General features: G+C 34.0%; 1 protein-coding gene across 2 annotated transcripts in view; it reads right to left on the minus strand.

Annotated features, from left to right (window-relative positions):
* Positions 1-17733, minus strand: part of Sass6 (SAS-6 centriolar assembly protein) — a 47252-nt gene extending 29519 nt beyond the window's left edge. Inside the window, exons 1-8 of one of the 2 annotated variants that reach the window (XM_046452305.2) lie at positions 17492-17733; positions 11927-11987; positions 10334-10413; positions 9262-9366; positions 8272-8443; positions 7589-7654; positions 6267-6386; positions 2289-2480 (exon numbers count right to left, since the gene is read on the minus strand). In XM_046452305.2, coding sequence (XP_046308261.2) covers positions 2289-2480; positions 6267-6386; positions 7589-7654; positions 8272-8443; positions 9262-9366; positions 10334-10413; positions 11927-11987; positions 17492-17730 — 1035 coding nt within the window. In that variant the 5' untranslated portion in view covers positions 17731-17733. Of the gene's footprint in view, positions 1-2288; positions 2481-6266; positions 6387-7588; positions 7655-8271; positions 8444-9261; positions 9367-10333; positions 10414-11926; positions 11988-17207; positions 17439-17491 lie in introns of those variants that run through there. The other variant, XM_046452306.2, reaches the window with a different exon arrangement.
* Positions 17734-17765: the final 32 nt, after the last annotated feature.

Here is a 17765-nt window from a genome sequence, read left to right on the forward strand (position 1 = left end):
TGTTGCTTATGGTGCTTTTTCCCCCCCTCCTCAAAAAAACGAAAAAAGCTCATACTGCTCAGTAGTTTTTCTGGTGCCAGGGATTGAATCCAGGGCTTCATGGATGTAAGGCAAGCGCTCTACTATCCAGTCACATCCCCTACTCAGTTTTATGATCTACCTTCTCCCCATATTACAAATATCTTTTCACCTCAATAAATAATGTTTCTGGACTTTCTGTTTGTTCACACTCTAAAACAAAAATAGGCAAATGATAATCATTAGAAATAGATTTTTTTAAAAATCTACAGGCCACTTCTCAATCAGCTAATATCAACCCGATTGTAGCTAGTACACAAAAATCTACTATGTAGTATTCTTAGTTACAGTTTCTAACAAAAATTTTAAAGACTTTTTGTGTGTGTGTGTGTGTGATGCTGTGGATAGAGCACAGGTCTTTGCACATGCCAGGCAAGCACTCTACCGCTGGGCTACACCCCCAGTCCTAAAAGATAATTTTATAGTATTATACTATGATGGTTTTAGGAGCACAAACTTTGACATCAAATCAATTTGAACTCAAACTGGGGATTCCCTATAGTGTGATCTTGGGAATAACTTAACCACCCTAAGTCTCCATTTTCTCATTTATAAAACAGAAATTATAAACAAATGCTTCATAAATTATTTCATTTAATCTTCACAAGAATCCTTATATAAACTGCCTAACATTGACTGGCACAAAGTAGATACTCAGATAGTAGTAATTATTAGTTAAGGGTATTAATATCTAAAAATGTAATTTTAAATAATTAGGTAACTGAATACTCAGAGATTAAAAAAAAAAGTTCCCAAGCCTCATAATTTGTAAGCATTTTGCAAATCTTGGAAGAAATACTTTGTTTGGATCATATTTTAAAAAACAACATAATGAAGACTATTAATATACTATCCAGTTTCAGGACTGAGATAGAAAAAATTATATAGCATTATAATGAAGCAATTAGACTCCCAGTGCACCGTGCATGAAGTATGAAATGTTTTACTAACTAGCATAAAAGGTCGAAGGGTGTAGGTGAAAATAATTGGACATCTATTGTCAAGGCAGAACTCTTATGAGGATCTGATCATAAAATCAGTAAATCTTTAGAGCTTCTTGGCATAACTGACTACTGAAATTAAGTCTGGTTCTCTTTGCTGTTAAATACAATAAACTAAAGATATCTACAAGCCAGGGGCTAGAGATATAGCTCAGTCGGTAGAGTGCTTGCCTTGCATGCACAAGGCCCTGGGTTCAATCCCCAGCACCATATTAAAAAGAAAGAAAAAAAAAGAAATAAGAGGTATCAAAAATATCTACAAGCCAAGCATAGTAGTGTATACCTCAAGCCCTAGCTATTTGGGAAGCTGAGGCCAAAGGATCATTTGAGATAAGACGCTGAAGACCAGCCTGGGAAACATAGTGAGAACCTATCTCAAAAACAACAACAACAACAAAAAAAAAAAAAAAAACCCAAAAAACAACTACATATACTTTCTGATAACTCATGTGATAATAATGTATAATAATGCTAGGTAAGAAACTATCTTCCTTAGGTAAGTTACTTAACCCCTCTGTAACTTATAAAACAGGGATAATAACAGCACCAAAAGAATTTTAAGAATTGAGTGAAGGTACACAAAGCACTCAAGTAGTAACCATCACATATTAAATACTTGGTAAACATTAGCTATTATTACCTTTACCATTATCACTACTATTACGGAACACTAAGCCTCATATAATTGTCTGATATATTATGTAGGCTGAAGGAAAGAATTAGCCCTGTCACACTGAATACCCCATGAGATAACGACACTACTATTAAAAATATACTGAAAAATTGGGGCCGGGGCTGTGGCTCAGTGGTAGAGTACTTGCCTAGCATATATGAAGCACTGGGTTCGATCCCTGGCACCACATAAAAATAAACACAAATAAAATAAAGGTATTTTGTCCATCAACAACTAAAAAAATCTTTTTTAAAAAATATATACTGAAAAATCAGAAAGATGTGCCAAAGAACTAATCCTCTAGTTCCTAACTAAAGATATCCAAGCCTACCTCAATTCTGTCTGAGTTAGCTCTTTTTATCAAATTTCAGTCATTTTGCATTTATCTGAAATGATTATCCTAACACCATAAAAGATCTTTGTGGTACATCCAGAGAACCCCATCCACATAAGTAATATAAGTAACCAAATTAAAATGAAGTGACCAAATTAAAACACTCTTTTAAATTAGGATGCAGGGGTAGAAGCCAACATACCTCTTCAACACCAGAAAGTTTTGCTTTAAGTTCTCTAATATTGGAGTCTCCTTTATATTTCCTTTCAGTTAGGTCTTTATTAAGTGCCTCTAACTCTGACAATCTGTTCTGTAGCTGGTGGATATTTCGTTGATGGAGGATTTCTAAATCTTTTTTCTGTTGTTCATGCTGCTGTTGATATTGAACCTGTACCTATTATTGAATAAAAATAAATGAAAAAAAATCACAAATATATGCAAAGATTTGAAGAAAAATAACCCCAATTTCTTCTTTAAAGTTATTAGGTTTCCTGTTTTTAAAAAGGTCTATTTTCAATTATGGTTTTCCAGAAGGAGAAAGTATACCAATAAAAGCAAATCTACCATTGTGATCTTGTTCATAATCTCTACTTCTCTTAAACTCACATGTTTGGAAGTAATGATCATTAAGTTAAGGGAAGAATGATATATGATTAAGTAAAAAAAGAAAACAAAAAAATGTACATCTAGTATGAACATATTTGCACTAAAGAAAAACTATTGCTTAAAGCACCACAGTATTGTTTCAGTTCTTAACAATCAGTATATATATATATATATATATATATATATATGTTTTATAATGGAAAAATATCTGTAACTGTAAAAATGGCCAGTTTTAATCACTGGTCTAATCTCATAGTCAGTAGTTATATTTTATCAACAATAAAATGTGAACATAGTTGTAATGATGCAATCTCTGATGCCTGTTCCAATCATACCACACTATCTATTAATGAACACTATCAAATTCAAAAATCTTTTTAAAAAGAAAGCATATTTTTTTGATTTTGAAAGATATATACATTCTTAAAGGCACAATGGGTATTACAGATAACATATAATCCTATACAAGGAGTCACTCTTAAATATTTTGGAATATTCCTTTCTTGTCATTTATATATTCATATTAACATCCCACATTTATGCACAATACACATATTCAAATTTATAAAACAAAATCAAGATATGTACACAATTTAACCATGTTTTTTATTCCTGTACAATTTACATGTTCTCCCTTTGTAAATATTTCATGCCATGGCTACTGATAATTCACCTAACCCCTGCTCCAATATAGACATTTTAGTTTCCAGTTTTTCACAATTAGAAGTAAAACTGTATTAATCATAGATCTGAAATCCAAAATCAAAATTAGTTTCTCATAATCAAATTACTGATTGGAGAATATAAACAACAACAAAAAAAAAACCTAATAAAGTTACAAGACTGGCCAGGTGTGGAGGCTCACGAATGTAATCCCCGAGATGCAGGAGGTTAGCAAGTTCAAGGGTAGCCTCAGCAATTTGGCAAGGTCCTAAGCAACTTAGTAACACCTGTCTCAAAAAAATAAAAAGGGCTGAAGATGGAGCTCACTGGTAAAGCACCCATGGGTTCAATCTCGAGTACCAAAATAAAAATAAAAATATTAAAAAATAACATTCCAGAAAACTTGTTCCCATTCAAATTCTTATCAGTAGTGTAGGAGAACTCCTCTTTCATAAAATATTCTGAGACTCTTACAGTTACTACTTTAGGGAGTCCCTCATTTTTGGAGAGAAAGGGCAAATGACATAAAAACCAGAAAGGAGCCCATATAAAAATGAAAATACCATCATGTAAAATACTGAACAAGTAATCATGAAGAAAAAACTAGAATAAGCCTATGAAGACATTAAAGACAATCAATAGAGGACAAGTGCAGTACAAATAATGATTTTATTGCAGTCCTTTTCTAAAGAAAGAAAAAGAATGAGTGATAGGATTACAAAGTATATATATGTTTACTTCTGAATCATTTGAACTTTTTAGAAAAAAAAAAATAAGAAAAATCATTTCCATTCTGGAAGATTAATCTTTGGCAGGATAGCTTCAGGAAAACAATAAAACCCAATGAAAAAGGGATAATTTGTACAGGTAGAAGCATATTTGTCAAAAGAATATCCTATGGGGGGTGAGTAGGGAACAATGGAGTAACTTTGGATTGGACAGAGGGGAGGGAGGGAAGGAAAGCGGGTGGGAAAGATGGTGGAATGAAATGGACATTATTACCCTATATACATGTATGATTACACAACCAGTGTGATTCTGCACCTTGCACAGCCAGAGGAATGAGAAGTTGTGCTCCATTTGTGTACAATGTGTCAAAATGTATTCTGTCATGTATAACTAATTAGAACAAATTAAAAGACTATCCTATATAGTCTTAGGGCACACAGTAGTTTTAGGAGAACATCAGATGCAGAAAAATATTTGCGGGATGGATTTATAAGAATTGAAAAACAAACATTAATAGAAAATTCTATGAAAAAGAAAAGTAAATAAGTAGGATCAAGAAAATAATACAGGACTGGGGCTGTGGCTCAGTGGGTTCAATCCTTAATACCACGTAAAAATAAATAAACAAAATAAAAATATTGTGTCTATGTATAACTAAAAAAATTTTTTTTAAATAATAATAATACATAAAAGAAGGGTGATTCTACTTGTTGCTAGGACTTTCCTCACAGAAAATCTACTATTAATATAAAGAAATTATTGTACAAATAATTAAGACAACTCATATATTGCTTTCTTTTAAATATTTTTTTAGTTGTAGATGGACACAATACCTTTATTTATTTATTTTTATGTGGTGCTGAGGATCAAACCCAATGCCTCACGCATGCCAAACGAATGCACTATCACTGGGCCACAAACCCAACCCAGTATATATTGTTTTTTAAAAGCATGAGAAATAAGTATGAACAGGCAAAACTAACCAATAATGACAGAAGTCAGATAAGTGATGACCTTCTACAAGAGTATTATATAAGTCAGGAAAGCACACAGGGGAACCTAGACGGGTAGTACAATTTTCCAAATCTTAATTTTGGTGAAAGTTACACATAAAAAAAATCATCTGTACCCTCAAGTGCAAACATCTGGTAAAGTGAATAAAAAATTTTAGTATTAAAAAAGCTATAAAACAGGGGCTGGGGATGTGGCTCAAGCAGTAGCGCCTGGCATGCGTGCGGCCCGGGTTCGGTCCTCAGCACCACATACAAACAAAGATGTTGTGTCCGCCGAAAAACTATATTAAAAAAAATTCTCTCTCTCTCTTCTCTCTCTCTTTAAAATAAAATAAAATAAATAAAAAAGCTATAAAACAGAAGAAAGAAGTCACACTACACAGCAATAGAAAATGATAATTACACAACAAAAGGGAACAAAAGATATTAAAAGGTAATCCTCAAAATAAAAATCATCAAAAGTCATGTTAAAGGTTGCTTATATTCCCTCTAAATCTAAGAAATGTAAATCAAAACAAAGTACTACCGTGATACCTATCAGGTTTCAAATAATAAGGTTAATAATAATAATAATAATAATAAGGAAATAATTATCTTAGGGATTATATTTAGTATAACTTTTTTGAGTGGCAAATTTACAGTATCCCTCAATATTTTATATAGCTATATTGCAATCTCAACAAAGAATGTCCACTGCACTATTGTTCGTAATAGCCAAAATATCAAAGCAGTTATATATCCTCCAGTAAGTAGATAACATTATATTCGATGAATACTATGCAGCCACTAAAAAGTAATATCTGAACTGATAGAATTATCTCAGGCAAAGTGAAAAAGGCTATAATCTATATATCTAATAAGACTTCAATAATACAGAACAAAATTAAACTCACCATGTGTGCACATATATCTATAATTATAATTTGCATTAGTATAAATAAACAAATATTTACAAGTCACATATTATTTACACATGCAGAGAAAAGTTCAGAAAAGTCACATCAAAATGTTTATAAATTATCTTTTAGTTTAAGTTTGAAAGATAAACTTTCAATTTTTATATACTTCATAATGCTTGAACAATTTAAAGCAAGCATTTATTACTTTTATAATTAACAAAATCAACAGCAATAAAAATTTATTTTTCCAGTTACTTCTAATATTCTTACCTGTAAAGCCTTTTCCTTCTCATTCGTCAGTTCTTGAGAATGCTTATTTGTCAATGATGCTGTGTGTGATTCCCATTCATTCCGTAACTTTTCTAATTCTTGTATTTTTTCTGATAATGTCTATATTAGAATTTGGTACAAAATATTAAGATAATCTCCCGAATATTTTACACTTCTGAATAACACACGGCAATACTTAAAAGGGTATTAAAGAAAGTGAAATTTCAACTTGTCAAGACATACTCAAACCTTTTTTATATTTTTATATTTGATGTTTTATATTTAAGGGAATCAAGATTAGAATAAAAGGAATTTTAGAGCTCAAATGGCCCAAAATTGAGCTTAATTATCTTTAATTAAACTTTTAATTATATCTAGCACTTAGCCTGGAATGGTGGCACATTCCTGTAAACTCAGCTACTGGGAAAACTTGAAAGAGAAAGACTAAAAGTTCCAGGCCAGACTGGGCAACTTAGCAAACCCTGTCTTAAAATAAAAAGGGCTGGAAATGTAGTTCAGTGGTAGAGTGCCCTTGGGTTTAATCTCCAGAAGCATTCTGGTAAGGCAGCAGAACACAACAGACACTAGTATGGCAATATGTAAATCAATGGATGTGTAACTGATGTGATTCTGCAATCTGTATATGGGGTAAAAATGGGAGCTCATAACCCACTTGAATCAAAGTGTGAAATATGATATATCAAGAACTATGTAATGTTTTGAACAGCCAACAATAAAAATTAAAAAAAAAAAAAAAGAAGTAAAGCAACCTAGGTGGAACACTCAACTCATAAAGAGGAGTTAATTTCTTATACATACAATGCAGTAACATGATCCCCAGTATTTTCTGCCTGAAGCCATGCAGCTTATCAGGTAATTTGGGGAAAATGTGTCAATTTAAAGGACCAATGGCAAAAATGCAGTACCTACAACTGAAATGAGATGAAGCCCAGCAGAGGAATTAATTCTAACCACAAGGGAAGAAAGGTTTAGAACATAGGAACTGAAAAGCCATTTTAAGTCAAAGAAATGAGGTGAATAAAAGGAGAGAAGAGAACTAATATATGATAGAAACTAAATATCTTATTTCATGAAGAATTACAGAAAGCATGTCATATTGGAGATGATAGAAGGTTTTAGTGGAATTAAATAAAGGAGAAAGCATGACATTAAGGAAATTAGTAGGTGAAAGGTAGCAAAAAGCAGGGGAAATTCAATGGTAAAATACTTTGAAAGAAAATACAAAGCATGGACTTAATTCAAGAAGCAATTAAGAATCAATATCTGACTGACTTACAAAGACAAAATGAAATATGAATTACCTTTTGTGTCAAGTTCAGTTGTCTAGTAACATCATCTAGTGATTGTGTCAATGATAATATTTCTTCCTATTTATAAAAATAAAATAGTGCAGTTTATAATTTAATTCAATCATCTGTAGCCTTGCTACTCAAAGTATAGTAAAATAAGCACTGGCATCATCCTAAGAGCTTGTTAGATACACAAAATCTCTGATTTTCTAAATCAGAATCTGCATTTTAACAAGATCCCCATATGATCTATATGCACCATTTACAGTGGAAATGCACTGATGTATAACATTTAACGTAAAAAAATTTCTAAAAACTCTCAAGTGGCAACACTATGATTATTCTTGTGCCATATATCTTATTACACTTTTTAATATTTAAGACACTTTCATATATATAAAATCTCATTAGAGTAGATATTCTCATAGATATATACTAGCTGATGGAATCATGACACAAGTGTTTTAAGTAGCCTGCCTAAGGTTATAGAACACTAGTAAAAATCCTGGGACCTAAGTTTCTCAATTTCTGGTCTAGTTCTATACTTGCTGTACCTCAACTAAATGAAAAACAACAAACTAAGTTCATTACATGCAACAAACCTTTATTCAGAAAACAAAAAATAAGGGCAATCAATGCAGCTCTTTAGTGATTTATCAAAATACTTTGAAAACTAGTTTAAAAGAAAAACTTACCTTACTACATTTCAAACAACCTGCTAGGAATTTCTTTATTTCCACATCATTTCCAGGTAAGAGTTTTAGTGAGAGATGTGTAAGATGCTTAAAAGGATTTGTCTCTATCACATTTAAAAATGCAGGTGAATTATCCAAAATAGCTGCTGGAGAAATTAACTGTAGCAAAAACCTTTAAAAAGAAAATGTCACATTATAACAAACTAATGAAATAATGAAGCTCCTCTTCTTAGAAAGACCAGAAAAGAGAGCACACTGAAATCATAGGGGCTAATGTAAAAGGACTCCCACTGGTAAAAGATAAGTTGGGGTGTTGGGGTGAGAAAGGTTGACAAAACACAGTAAATATATAAAAGTCCTTGAGTTCATAGTGAGAAGGCAGAAAGCAAAACCTAAAACCAAAAATTCATTGAATGCCACAGGAGTAAACAGTTTACGAGTTCCTAACTATGAAAGCTAACAATTTAAAAGTATGAATCAAGCATTTATGTTTTCCTATATGAACTTGCAAAGTCATCAAATAGCCCTGCTTGATAAGGCAAAGTTGATAGAAGAATTATACCAACGTAGAAAGAATGATAGATTTAGAAAAGCATCATTTTGTAGTTCCTATAGAAATAAATGACTGAAAAAAATCATCAATTCATGAAACCAATATAAGGTTGATGGCAAATGGCTTAGGCATTAGCACCCCAGATATGAACATGTACATACAAAATCTTATATTTCTTGTTTTCCAAGATCAGTAAAAAAGCAAATACTTGATGCTATATTTTAGATAACTTCAGTGGTTTTGTCAAAACATGAGAATTAATAGTTAAATATTTCTGATTTTAATCAAGACTCCTTAAAGTTTGAAATTTAGTGGATCCCTACTCCAGTTTTAAAACAAATAGGGTTACTTAGAATTCATGGGAAATATTTTGCCATCAGCTCGTCTTTCAAAGGCGTCTATCTTGTTTAATAATGTAGTATTCTCATGCAACTTACCTTGGAATTTCTTTAACATGTTCTTGAGTACACTGTTGAAGGAGATCTATAAATTTTTGTGGGAAAGCTAAGAAGTCTACCAGAAGACCTTGCTGGAATTTTAAACTATATAAGAAACAGGAAAAGAATTTTTTTAAAAATTTAATTACTATCTTTTATATAATTAATACCCAAAAAGATTTTTTCTTTACTAAACACCTATTATAATCAAGAACTAAGCCAGTGAATTTATATTTTATAGAATTTACTTAATGAGAGAAAAAAGTACAGAAATTTAGTCAAAGCTAGAAATTTCTGAGCTGTTATATGTAGACTTCTGATATTCTATGAATATTTATTTTCAAAGACATTGTTAATCAAGTGTGGGAGGCCGACATAGCATGTAATCAGCATTTGCTTCCCCTCCTGGTCAGCTGAGGCACTGTAGGTCACCCTGTGATCTGGTTGCTTTTAAGTAACTGAAGACGGTAGCCAGATCTTGAAGGTAAAGAAAACACAAATGTGTCTCCCTGCATGGGTGTGCCTTCCTACAGCCCCATGGGTTGAGCTATGCTCACTTGTTCCTTTGTGATATTACCCCTTGCCCTGTTTGGGATAAAATGTTCCTTGGAAACGCCCTTTGTGTGTCCCCTGCCTTTGGGTGTGGCCTTCCTAGATGTCAGTCAGCCTGCTGACAGCAGACATCATGAAGCTAGACTCAGCCCCTTAAAACCTGACCCTTTGCCTCATTTGAATGTCTTCTCCTCAATAAAAGGGGTCAGCACTTGCTTTCTCTCTCTCTCTCCTTCTGCAGACCCTTGAGGTCAAAGGAGCCATCACAGCATCCCCAAAGAAAAAGGTATTTCTGTCTCTTGTGTGGTTATTTCGTGCAGCCCAGTTCCCCTGGAGTGACCCCTGAGTGTTTTAGTGACGTGCAACACAGCAATCAAGTGTACAACAAACAATCCAGTATTCCCAGAATAACTAAAAGTTCTAAATAGGTATGTTTCAAAGAGAATAGTACAAATACATTCATATAACTGAGAAACTTATTCCTAGTTTTAAATATAAGAACAGAAAAAAAATTACTTACCTTTGAAAATCTTCCTCAGATATAATAAGATTATACAGAAAAAATGGATCTGTATCATCAGTCAGACGAATAACCAAATCCTAAAAAGAAGATTTTAAAAAAAAAAAAAAATGTTTTCAGAAAATCTTCCCTCTTGAAAGGAAAATTATCCAGTAAGATCAACATATTACCATGATTACTTCAGTTAACTTTGTTTCCTGGTGCTGTTTATTTTTTATTGTTCTTTAGAGACTTAGAATCTTAAACAGGAGTAGATATTCTGCTACTTGAAAGCCTTAGAGAGGTCTGTAAAAGTAAATTAAATACTAGGAATTGAAAGTTTAGGGATATAATCCTATCAGAGGCATAGGGAAATTTAGATGAGTCTTTGCTGCACTATAGCATAATGGCAAAAATATTCTTTACCACTGAACATACTGCATTCAATTATATTTTGTTTCCCTTAAATTAACTAACCTGGTATTTCATAAGCAATAAGTGTATCAACAGGAGAGGAATAATCATCCATCCAAGAGAAGGAAGGAGCTTCTGGGGCTCAGGTAAAAGATAAGTATCGGGTGACGTACTGCCAGGTATTCTTATTAAGCGTCTATTCTCTCCTACTCCAGCTGGCTAACCCATCTGTCTTCATTTTTCTAACAAAGTGTGTTCCTTTCATAAAGACTACTTCCCAGGTTATCAAATTTACAGTGTGGCAGAGCATTATAGCAGCCAATGCTGACAGAAACAGACATCAAAATTATGTATGCAAGGAAAATATGGTGTAACTACAAGATGAGCAGGGACTAATAAAGCACTAAGCATTCAGGTTATGAATAAGTTTGAAGTAAAATCTACTCATGACTACCAAGGAACTGCTAGGGCCCTAGAAAAATCTAAGCCATTAATAAGTAGAGCTAGGAAAATGAAGAGGTTCAGCAGGTACAAGGAATAATACCAAAAATGCAATCAATAATCTCCACCCTGGAAAATTAATCACTCAGGTATTTGCTCTGCCTTATAATGCCCCATTGTTAAGCAGCTTCCACTGAAGTACTTCTTGAAATTCACTCCAAGATATTATTAAACAAAACAAAAACAAAAGCTACTACTTAGGTCCTTAAATATGTTCAGGGAAACCTATAACAGAGAAAGCAAATGCTGTATTTCTTAGCCCTCTGGTCTATTTCCTTAGCTCTGTTAATGACTCTTACTTTTGAAGATAAGATGGAACCAATGTTCCAAGTGCCTCTCTTCAAAAGGTAAAGATTCAAGAACATCTCTTTAGTACTTCAATTTATTCTGTTCGCACATTTATAGCATGAAATGCCAATTTTTTAAAGCAGCAGAACATATCCTTGCAACTTTTAAATGTTCTGGGCAAACCTAAGGAGATTGTTACCACAACCCCTAATTCTTCTTGTATGATTTAAAAATATATGATATAATTATATTCTAGTTGTCTCAGTAGATTTCACCATCTTAGACTGAAAGTTACAAAGTGGCCCAAAATTAAAAAGCAAGATCTAAAACTGAAGACCTCCCGTTCTTGAAAAAACAAAATAATTATCTATAATATTCAGAAATTATCACATTTTGAAAAACAGTACTAACCTTTCTATGAACTGGATTAGAAACTGATTGCAGTTCAATGCTTACTCTAACATTTATTCTCCTACATGAAAAGACAATGCCAACAGTTAGAAATATTCAGATGAAACAAGTTATCACCATCATAACTACTTTTAAGTCTTAAAAGCCACAAGACTTTTCACAAGACTTTCTACTTATTTTGCTGTGCTGGGGATTAAACCCATTACCTTGCCTTGAGCATGCCAAGCAAGAACTCTACATCCACATCCCCAGCCCAATGAAGAGACTTTCAGAAAGCACACTGGATTTGAAGTTTGTTATTGTTGTTCTTCTACTAGGTAACCTAGTAGCTTTTAAAGCTAAATTTTTCTCACCTATAACCTGGGGGACAGGATAAATGGGATAACAAATACGCCTGGTACCACTCTGGTATATAAACATACTGCCCTGATTCTAAAATACCATCTACTGAAAGACAAACCATCAATTTAGTAAAAACTTTTTTCATTAAGAAAAAAAATAGGATTTCAAGTGATCGAACTGACTTATGACACATTACATTTTAAAAACTTAAAATGTAGCTGGACCGGGTAGTACACACCTATAATCTCAGAGACTCCAAAGGCTGAGGCAGGAGGATCACAAGTAAAAGGCCAAGGCCATCCTCAGCAACTTCGTGACCCTGTCTCTCAAAAAAATAAAGAAAGAACTGGGGACATGGCTCAGTGGTTAAAAAAAAAAAACCCTGGATTAAATCCCCAGTACTGAAAATAAAAAACTTGAAATATGAATATTAGAATGAAGAATATAACATTCTCCCTACTCTTCTGCACACATACATGTTTTTTAGATATACAAACTAAGACTTTTCCACATTCTACTACTTATCTACTACAGAAAAAAAAAGTATAAATATTGAATCGAGTATTAATGGGAAAACTTGGAAACGATTCTCTAAAATTCAACTGCTTAGATATTTTATCCTCTAATTGGTAACTGTATATTCCTTTAAAATGTGTCATTCTTGTTAAGTTTTTTACTGAACATATGAGTAAATGCTAAATATTAGTTTATATGAGGAAGTTAAATGTTACCACACTTAACTGTTATCTGAAAAGTAATAGCAGCACTGATCTTCTACACCACAAAGACAGAAAGAATTACTTTTAAAATGAGAATATGGTATTTCTATTTATCTAGTATTGTAGAGCAATGTATGTGAAACACATCAGAATACCACTTCAATTTCACTTAAATTAAGCTTTCTTGGGAGGAAAAAAACTTCCTAATTTGTAAGACAAGCAAATTCAATCAGATGGTTTGTGAGGATTTTTTTAGTTCTACAATGTCATTATGTCATGTTTGGTTTTCATCTTTCTAAGTTTATTCAAGAACATACTCCCATAGTGATATGAACTGTGACAACTTTTTATGCTTTACAGCTTCAGTTTTAGAATCAATGTCAGACTTCATAATTTATAGGGAAAAAAATTCAAGAAACATCTATTTAATAAAATGTCCTTTATATGATAATTTACCAATCATATAATTATATTCTTGCATATATTCAAAATGCCTATATGTATTAGATGTTGGAAGGAAATGGAGGCAAGATCCATAAATTAAACATTCTCCATGTTTACTTTGATAACACCATAGAAATATCTTGTAGAGAAGACACCAGGGTGCATGCCGGTAATCCCAGCAACTCGAGTGGCTAAGGCAGGAGGATAGTAAGTTAGGGTCTCACTCAGCAACTCAGTGAGACTCTAAGCAGCAGACCCTGTCTCAAAATAAAAGATTAAAAAAAAAAAAGAGGTGTGGCTGTGGTTCAGTAGTAAAGTGCCTCTAGGTTCAATCCCCAATACAAAAAAAAAAAAAAGTAGGAAAATCTGAGCTTTCAGAAATACCTATCTGAAATCACAAATCTTATTTTCTCTATATAATGGTTAATGACAAAAGACCTATATAAAACAAATAAATAAATCTCAATAGAAGGTATTTCTCATCTCAGTATGTGTCCCACTCTGAATACTATGAATCTACATAACATCCTCCAGGTAGTAGATTTGAACAGGTGTTCTTTTATTTAAAAAAGCATTTTAAACTTCAGACACTAGATAAACTGGATTCTTGCCCACTGCTGTCACCCAGTAGCTGTGATCTTAACCTCTCAATTCAAACAAATGAAAGCTACTCTAGCCAGCTACTATGCCTGGTGCTAGGGATACAAACAGAAACAAACATGGTCCATGTTTTCAAATTGAGGTCAGATTAAATCACTTTTCCACAGATTTGCTTCTGATTATATTTTATGAATTCATGAAAAGGGAAAGGTTACCAATACTAACTGAGTACCTGGTGGACAATTTACATATCTTATTTAACAACAATAATCTTATCTACTTTAACAAATAGTTTAAATCATTCTAAAAAAATTTTTATGGAAGAACACAAGACACATTGCAAAGACTAAATTAGAACTCAGATGTCTCACGTATACCATGCTAATAAATGAATAATTACTTTCAACTTGGGCAACTTTAAAAGATCCTTATAATGAAAAAATTTAACATACACCTTGGAGATTATGAAAGAAAAAGCATTGAGGCAGACAAAATAGCAGGAATAAAGTATGGTATAGAGAGAGTATGAGATACATTCAGAAAATAACAATAATTCTTTCATAACTAACATACCAGAGTGGATTTTTTTTTTTTTTTTTTGAGGAAAGAAAACTGGAAAAGCAGGTTGGTAACAAATCATGGACTTCAAAACTTGACATCATTTTCCTCCAGAGTTCCCTGATCATTAATTACCTCTATTCTTAACTGAATTTCTTTCTTCTCTGTGACTTTAATAATCACACTATATCAATAGCTAAAGTTTAATGAATGTTTATTATACTCTAGGCACTATTCTAAGCACCTTAAATGTATTAACTCATTTCATCCTCATAATAATCCCATGAGATAGGTACTATTATCATGAATTTAAAAATGCAACACAGAGAAGTTAAATAAATTGTATGAGATCAGGGCTAGGGGTGTAGTACAATGGTGGAACACAGGCCTAGCATATGTAAGGCCCTAGGTTCACACCCTCAGTACACATACACACAAACGCAAAATATCATAAAAAAGCTTCAAAAAAAATTGTACAAGATCAAACAGTGAATAGTGGCAAAACTAGAATTTAAACCAAGGCAATCTGGCTCCAGAGCCCATACTTGTGCTGTGCTGCCTTTCTAAAGGAAATCTTTTGATTTCCCCAATTGAACTCTTGAGTTTCTTGAGGGCCACAACAATCATTGTTTTTTTGTTTGTTTGTTGAGTGAGTGAAGTAAAAGGGAGCATTTCTATCCTTAGCACCTAGGACAGTTTCTGGTACATAGTAGCCATTTGCATCTATTGGTTGAGTTGACTGGCCTTGAATAATTAAAGAAATCTAAGAGGTTGTTCTTCTATAGGTTAGGATTAGTAAATTATTCTTTTTTTTTTTTTATAAAGAGAGAGAGAGAGAGAGTTTTATTAATATTTATTTTTCAGTTTTCAGGGAACACAACATCTTTGTTTGTATGTGGTGCTGAGGACTGAACCCGGGCCACACGCATGCCAGGCGAGCGCGCTACCACTTGAGCCACATCCCCAGCCCAGTAAATTATTCTGTAAAGTGCCAGAGAGTAAATATTTTAGGCTTTTCAGGTTACAGGGTTTCTGTCTCAATTACACATTTCTTTCTTTCCTTCCCTGCAGTTCCTCCCAGAGCCCCACAAATGCTAGGCAACTGCTCTGCCACTGAGAAATATCTCCAATCATCCCCCTGCAAAAAAAAGACACCATAGTACAATTACTCATTTCTACCCTTGTGCAAAAATCAGCCAGAGACAATTTGTAAGCAAATAAACATGGCTATGTTCAAATAAAGTTTTATTTACAGTGGCCCATCTGTCTCACTATTTAGTTTGCTGAATTTTGCTACAGATCCTAAGACTATATGAAAGATTACTAATAAGAAGAATGAAAAAGCTGAAATTATGTTTTAAGATGATAAACTGAGATAACAATGTACAGAAGGAGAAGAGCTAAGAGTTTCAATGTTGGAATCAGAAATGATGATCCCTTTTTCTTTGTATAATCATTGTAGAACAGTGTTGCCCTATTAGATCTGTGACAATGCAGGTCACAAATATGAGCAATGTATGTAATAATTTAAATTTTCTAGAAACCACATTTTTAAAAAGCTTTAAAAAGCAGGTAAACTAATTTTAAGAAAGCATTTTATCTGGCCAAATATATCTCAAATATTGCCATTTTATCAAAATGAAAACTGAGAAAGTTTACATTCTTTTTTCCCCACACAACATGTTTTCAAAATCCAGTGTGCATTTCACACAGCACATCAGTTTGGATGTGGCTAGTGGATACCATACTAGCAGAACAAAAGAATAAAAAAAAATAGGGGGTGGTGGTGGTTGTTGTCATATAGCTCAATGGTAAAGCATGTGCTTAACATGAGCAAGAGCCCCGGTTCCATTCTCAAAACCAAAAAAGAAGAGGACAAAGAATGACCAAGCCAAATAACAGATCTCCCATATGCACCTTTGGTTTTGGTACCATCTCCTGTCTGGCTTGCCAACTCATTTTAGATTCAATTCTTAATTACATACTACAGTTTAACATTACTGGCAATTCAATAAATCAATGTCATTTTATGCTACACTCTATGCCATTTAGTTTTTTACATACATTTTCCACTTGATCCTCATTAACAACTATGTGGGTAGTATGCTCTATCAATTTCACAGATGAGGAAGCAATGTTCACAGAAGCTAAGAGAGAGTCCATGGGTGAAACGAAGAAAAAAAATTAGATCTCCTGACTTCTAGTCCAGCCTATTTAGGTTCTAGCGGCACCACTACCTTAGTGAACGTTGCAATTTTGCACTTAGTTGAGAGGCTGGCCTGTATTTCCTCTACTGGGCTGTAAACTACACTAAGACCAATGCATGCCCCGTTCTCTGCCAGGTGTTTACAAGGAGGCAACATTTCTTGAGTGAGTTCGCTGAGTTTCCGATTTTCTCATTGTTTTTGATCAATTAAAAGTAATTTTATGAGTAATGTGAATAAGACCACTGAAATTATTTCTTTTTAGTTGAAGTTGAAAAATGTATTCCCAGTATGCTTCAAAGGAGAATGAAAAAAATGGCTGGAGGCTAAAAGGCCCGAGTTCTCATGCTGACCCAGCCACGAGCTCACCGTGAGAGCTGGTGTCAATTAATTTCTCTGGGCCAGAGCTCTTACCTGCCAAAAATAAACATCATCTGCACGGTGCCATTCGGAAGTTAGGATTTTTGACATACTCAAAGTGAGTCGGTTTCCCATTTCCTCATCCCTTTCCTTTCGTCCCCTCTGCAACAGCCGACTCGGGGAAAGACGAAACTAGGAGGTCCCGGCTGAGTGCTAAGTTTCCTAGGGGCCAGCCCGACACCCAACCGCAGGCCGGCGCCCACCGGCCGAAGCCGCCATTTTCCCCATTGGCCCGACCCCAACCGCCACCCGCCGACACTGGGTGACGCGGACCTAACCTTTCCTCGCAGTCTTTGCATTTCATCTGCAGCGGAACTAGTTGCTGGAACAGAACTTGGCTCATGTTGGATCCCTGCCCCGGCCGCTGTACGGAAAAGCCAAACAGGCCGGTCCTCGGTAGTAGCCTGAAAGACGTGCGGGTCCTGACAGAGTTTTGAGTTTGGCGCTCGGCTCCCGCGGAGGAGGCGGGGAGAAACAGAGGGAAAACGAAGGAGGTTTGGACCTCACCAGACACCATCAGTCTCTTCCGGTTTTGCTACGGAAGGGATGAGG

Source organism: Marmota monax, unplaced genomic scaffold (assembly GCF_021218885.2).
Source record: "Marmota monax isolate L192 unplaced genomic scaffold, Marmota_monax_Labrador192_F-V1.1 WCK01_AAM20220418_F8-fsc00244, whole genome shotgun sequence".
In the NCBI taxonomy this organism is placed as follows: domain Eukaryota; kingdom Metazoa; phylum Chordata; class Mammalia; order Rodentia; family Sciuridae; genus Marmota; species Marmota monax.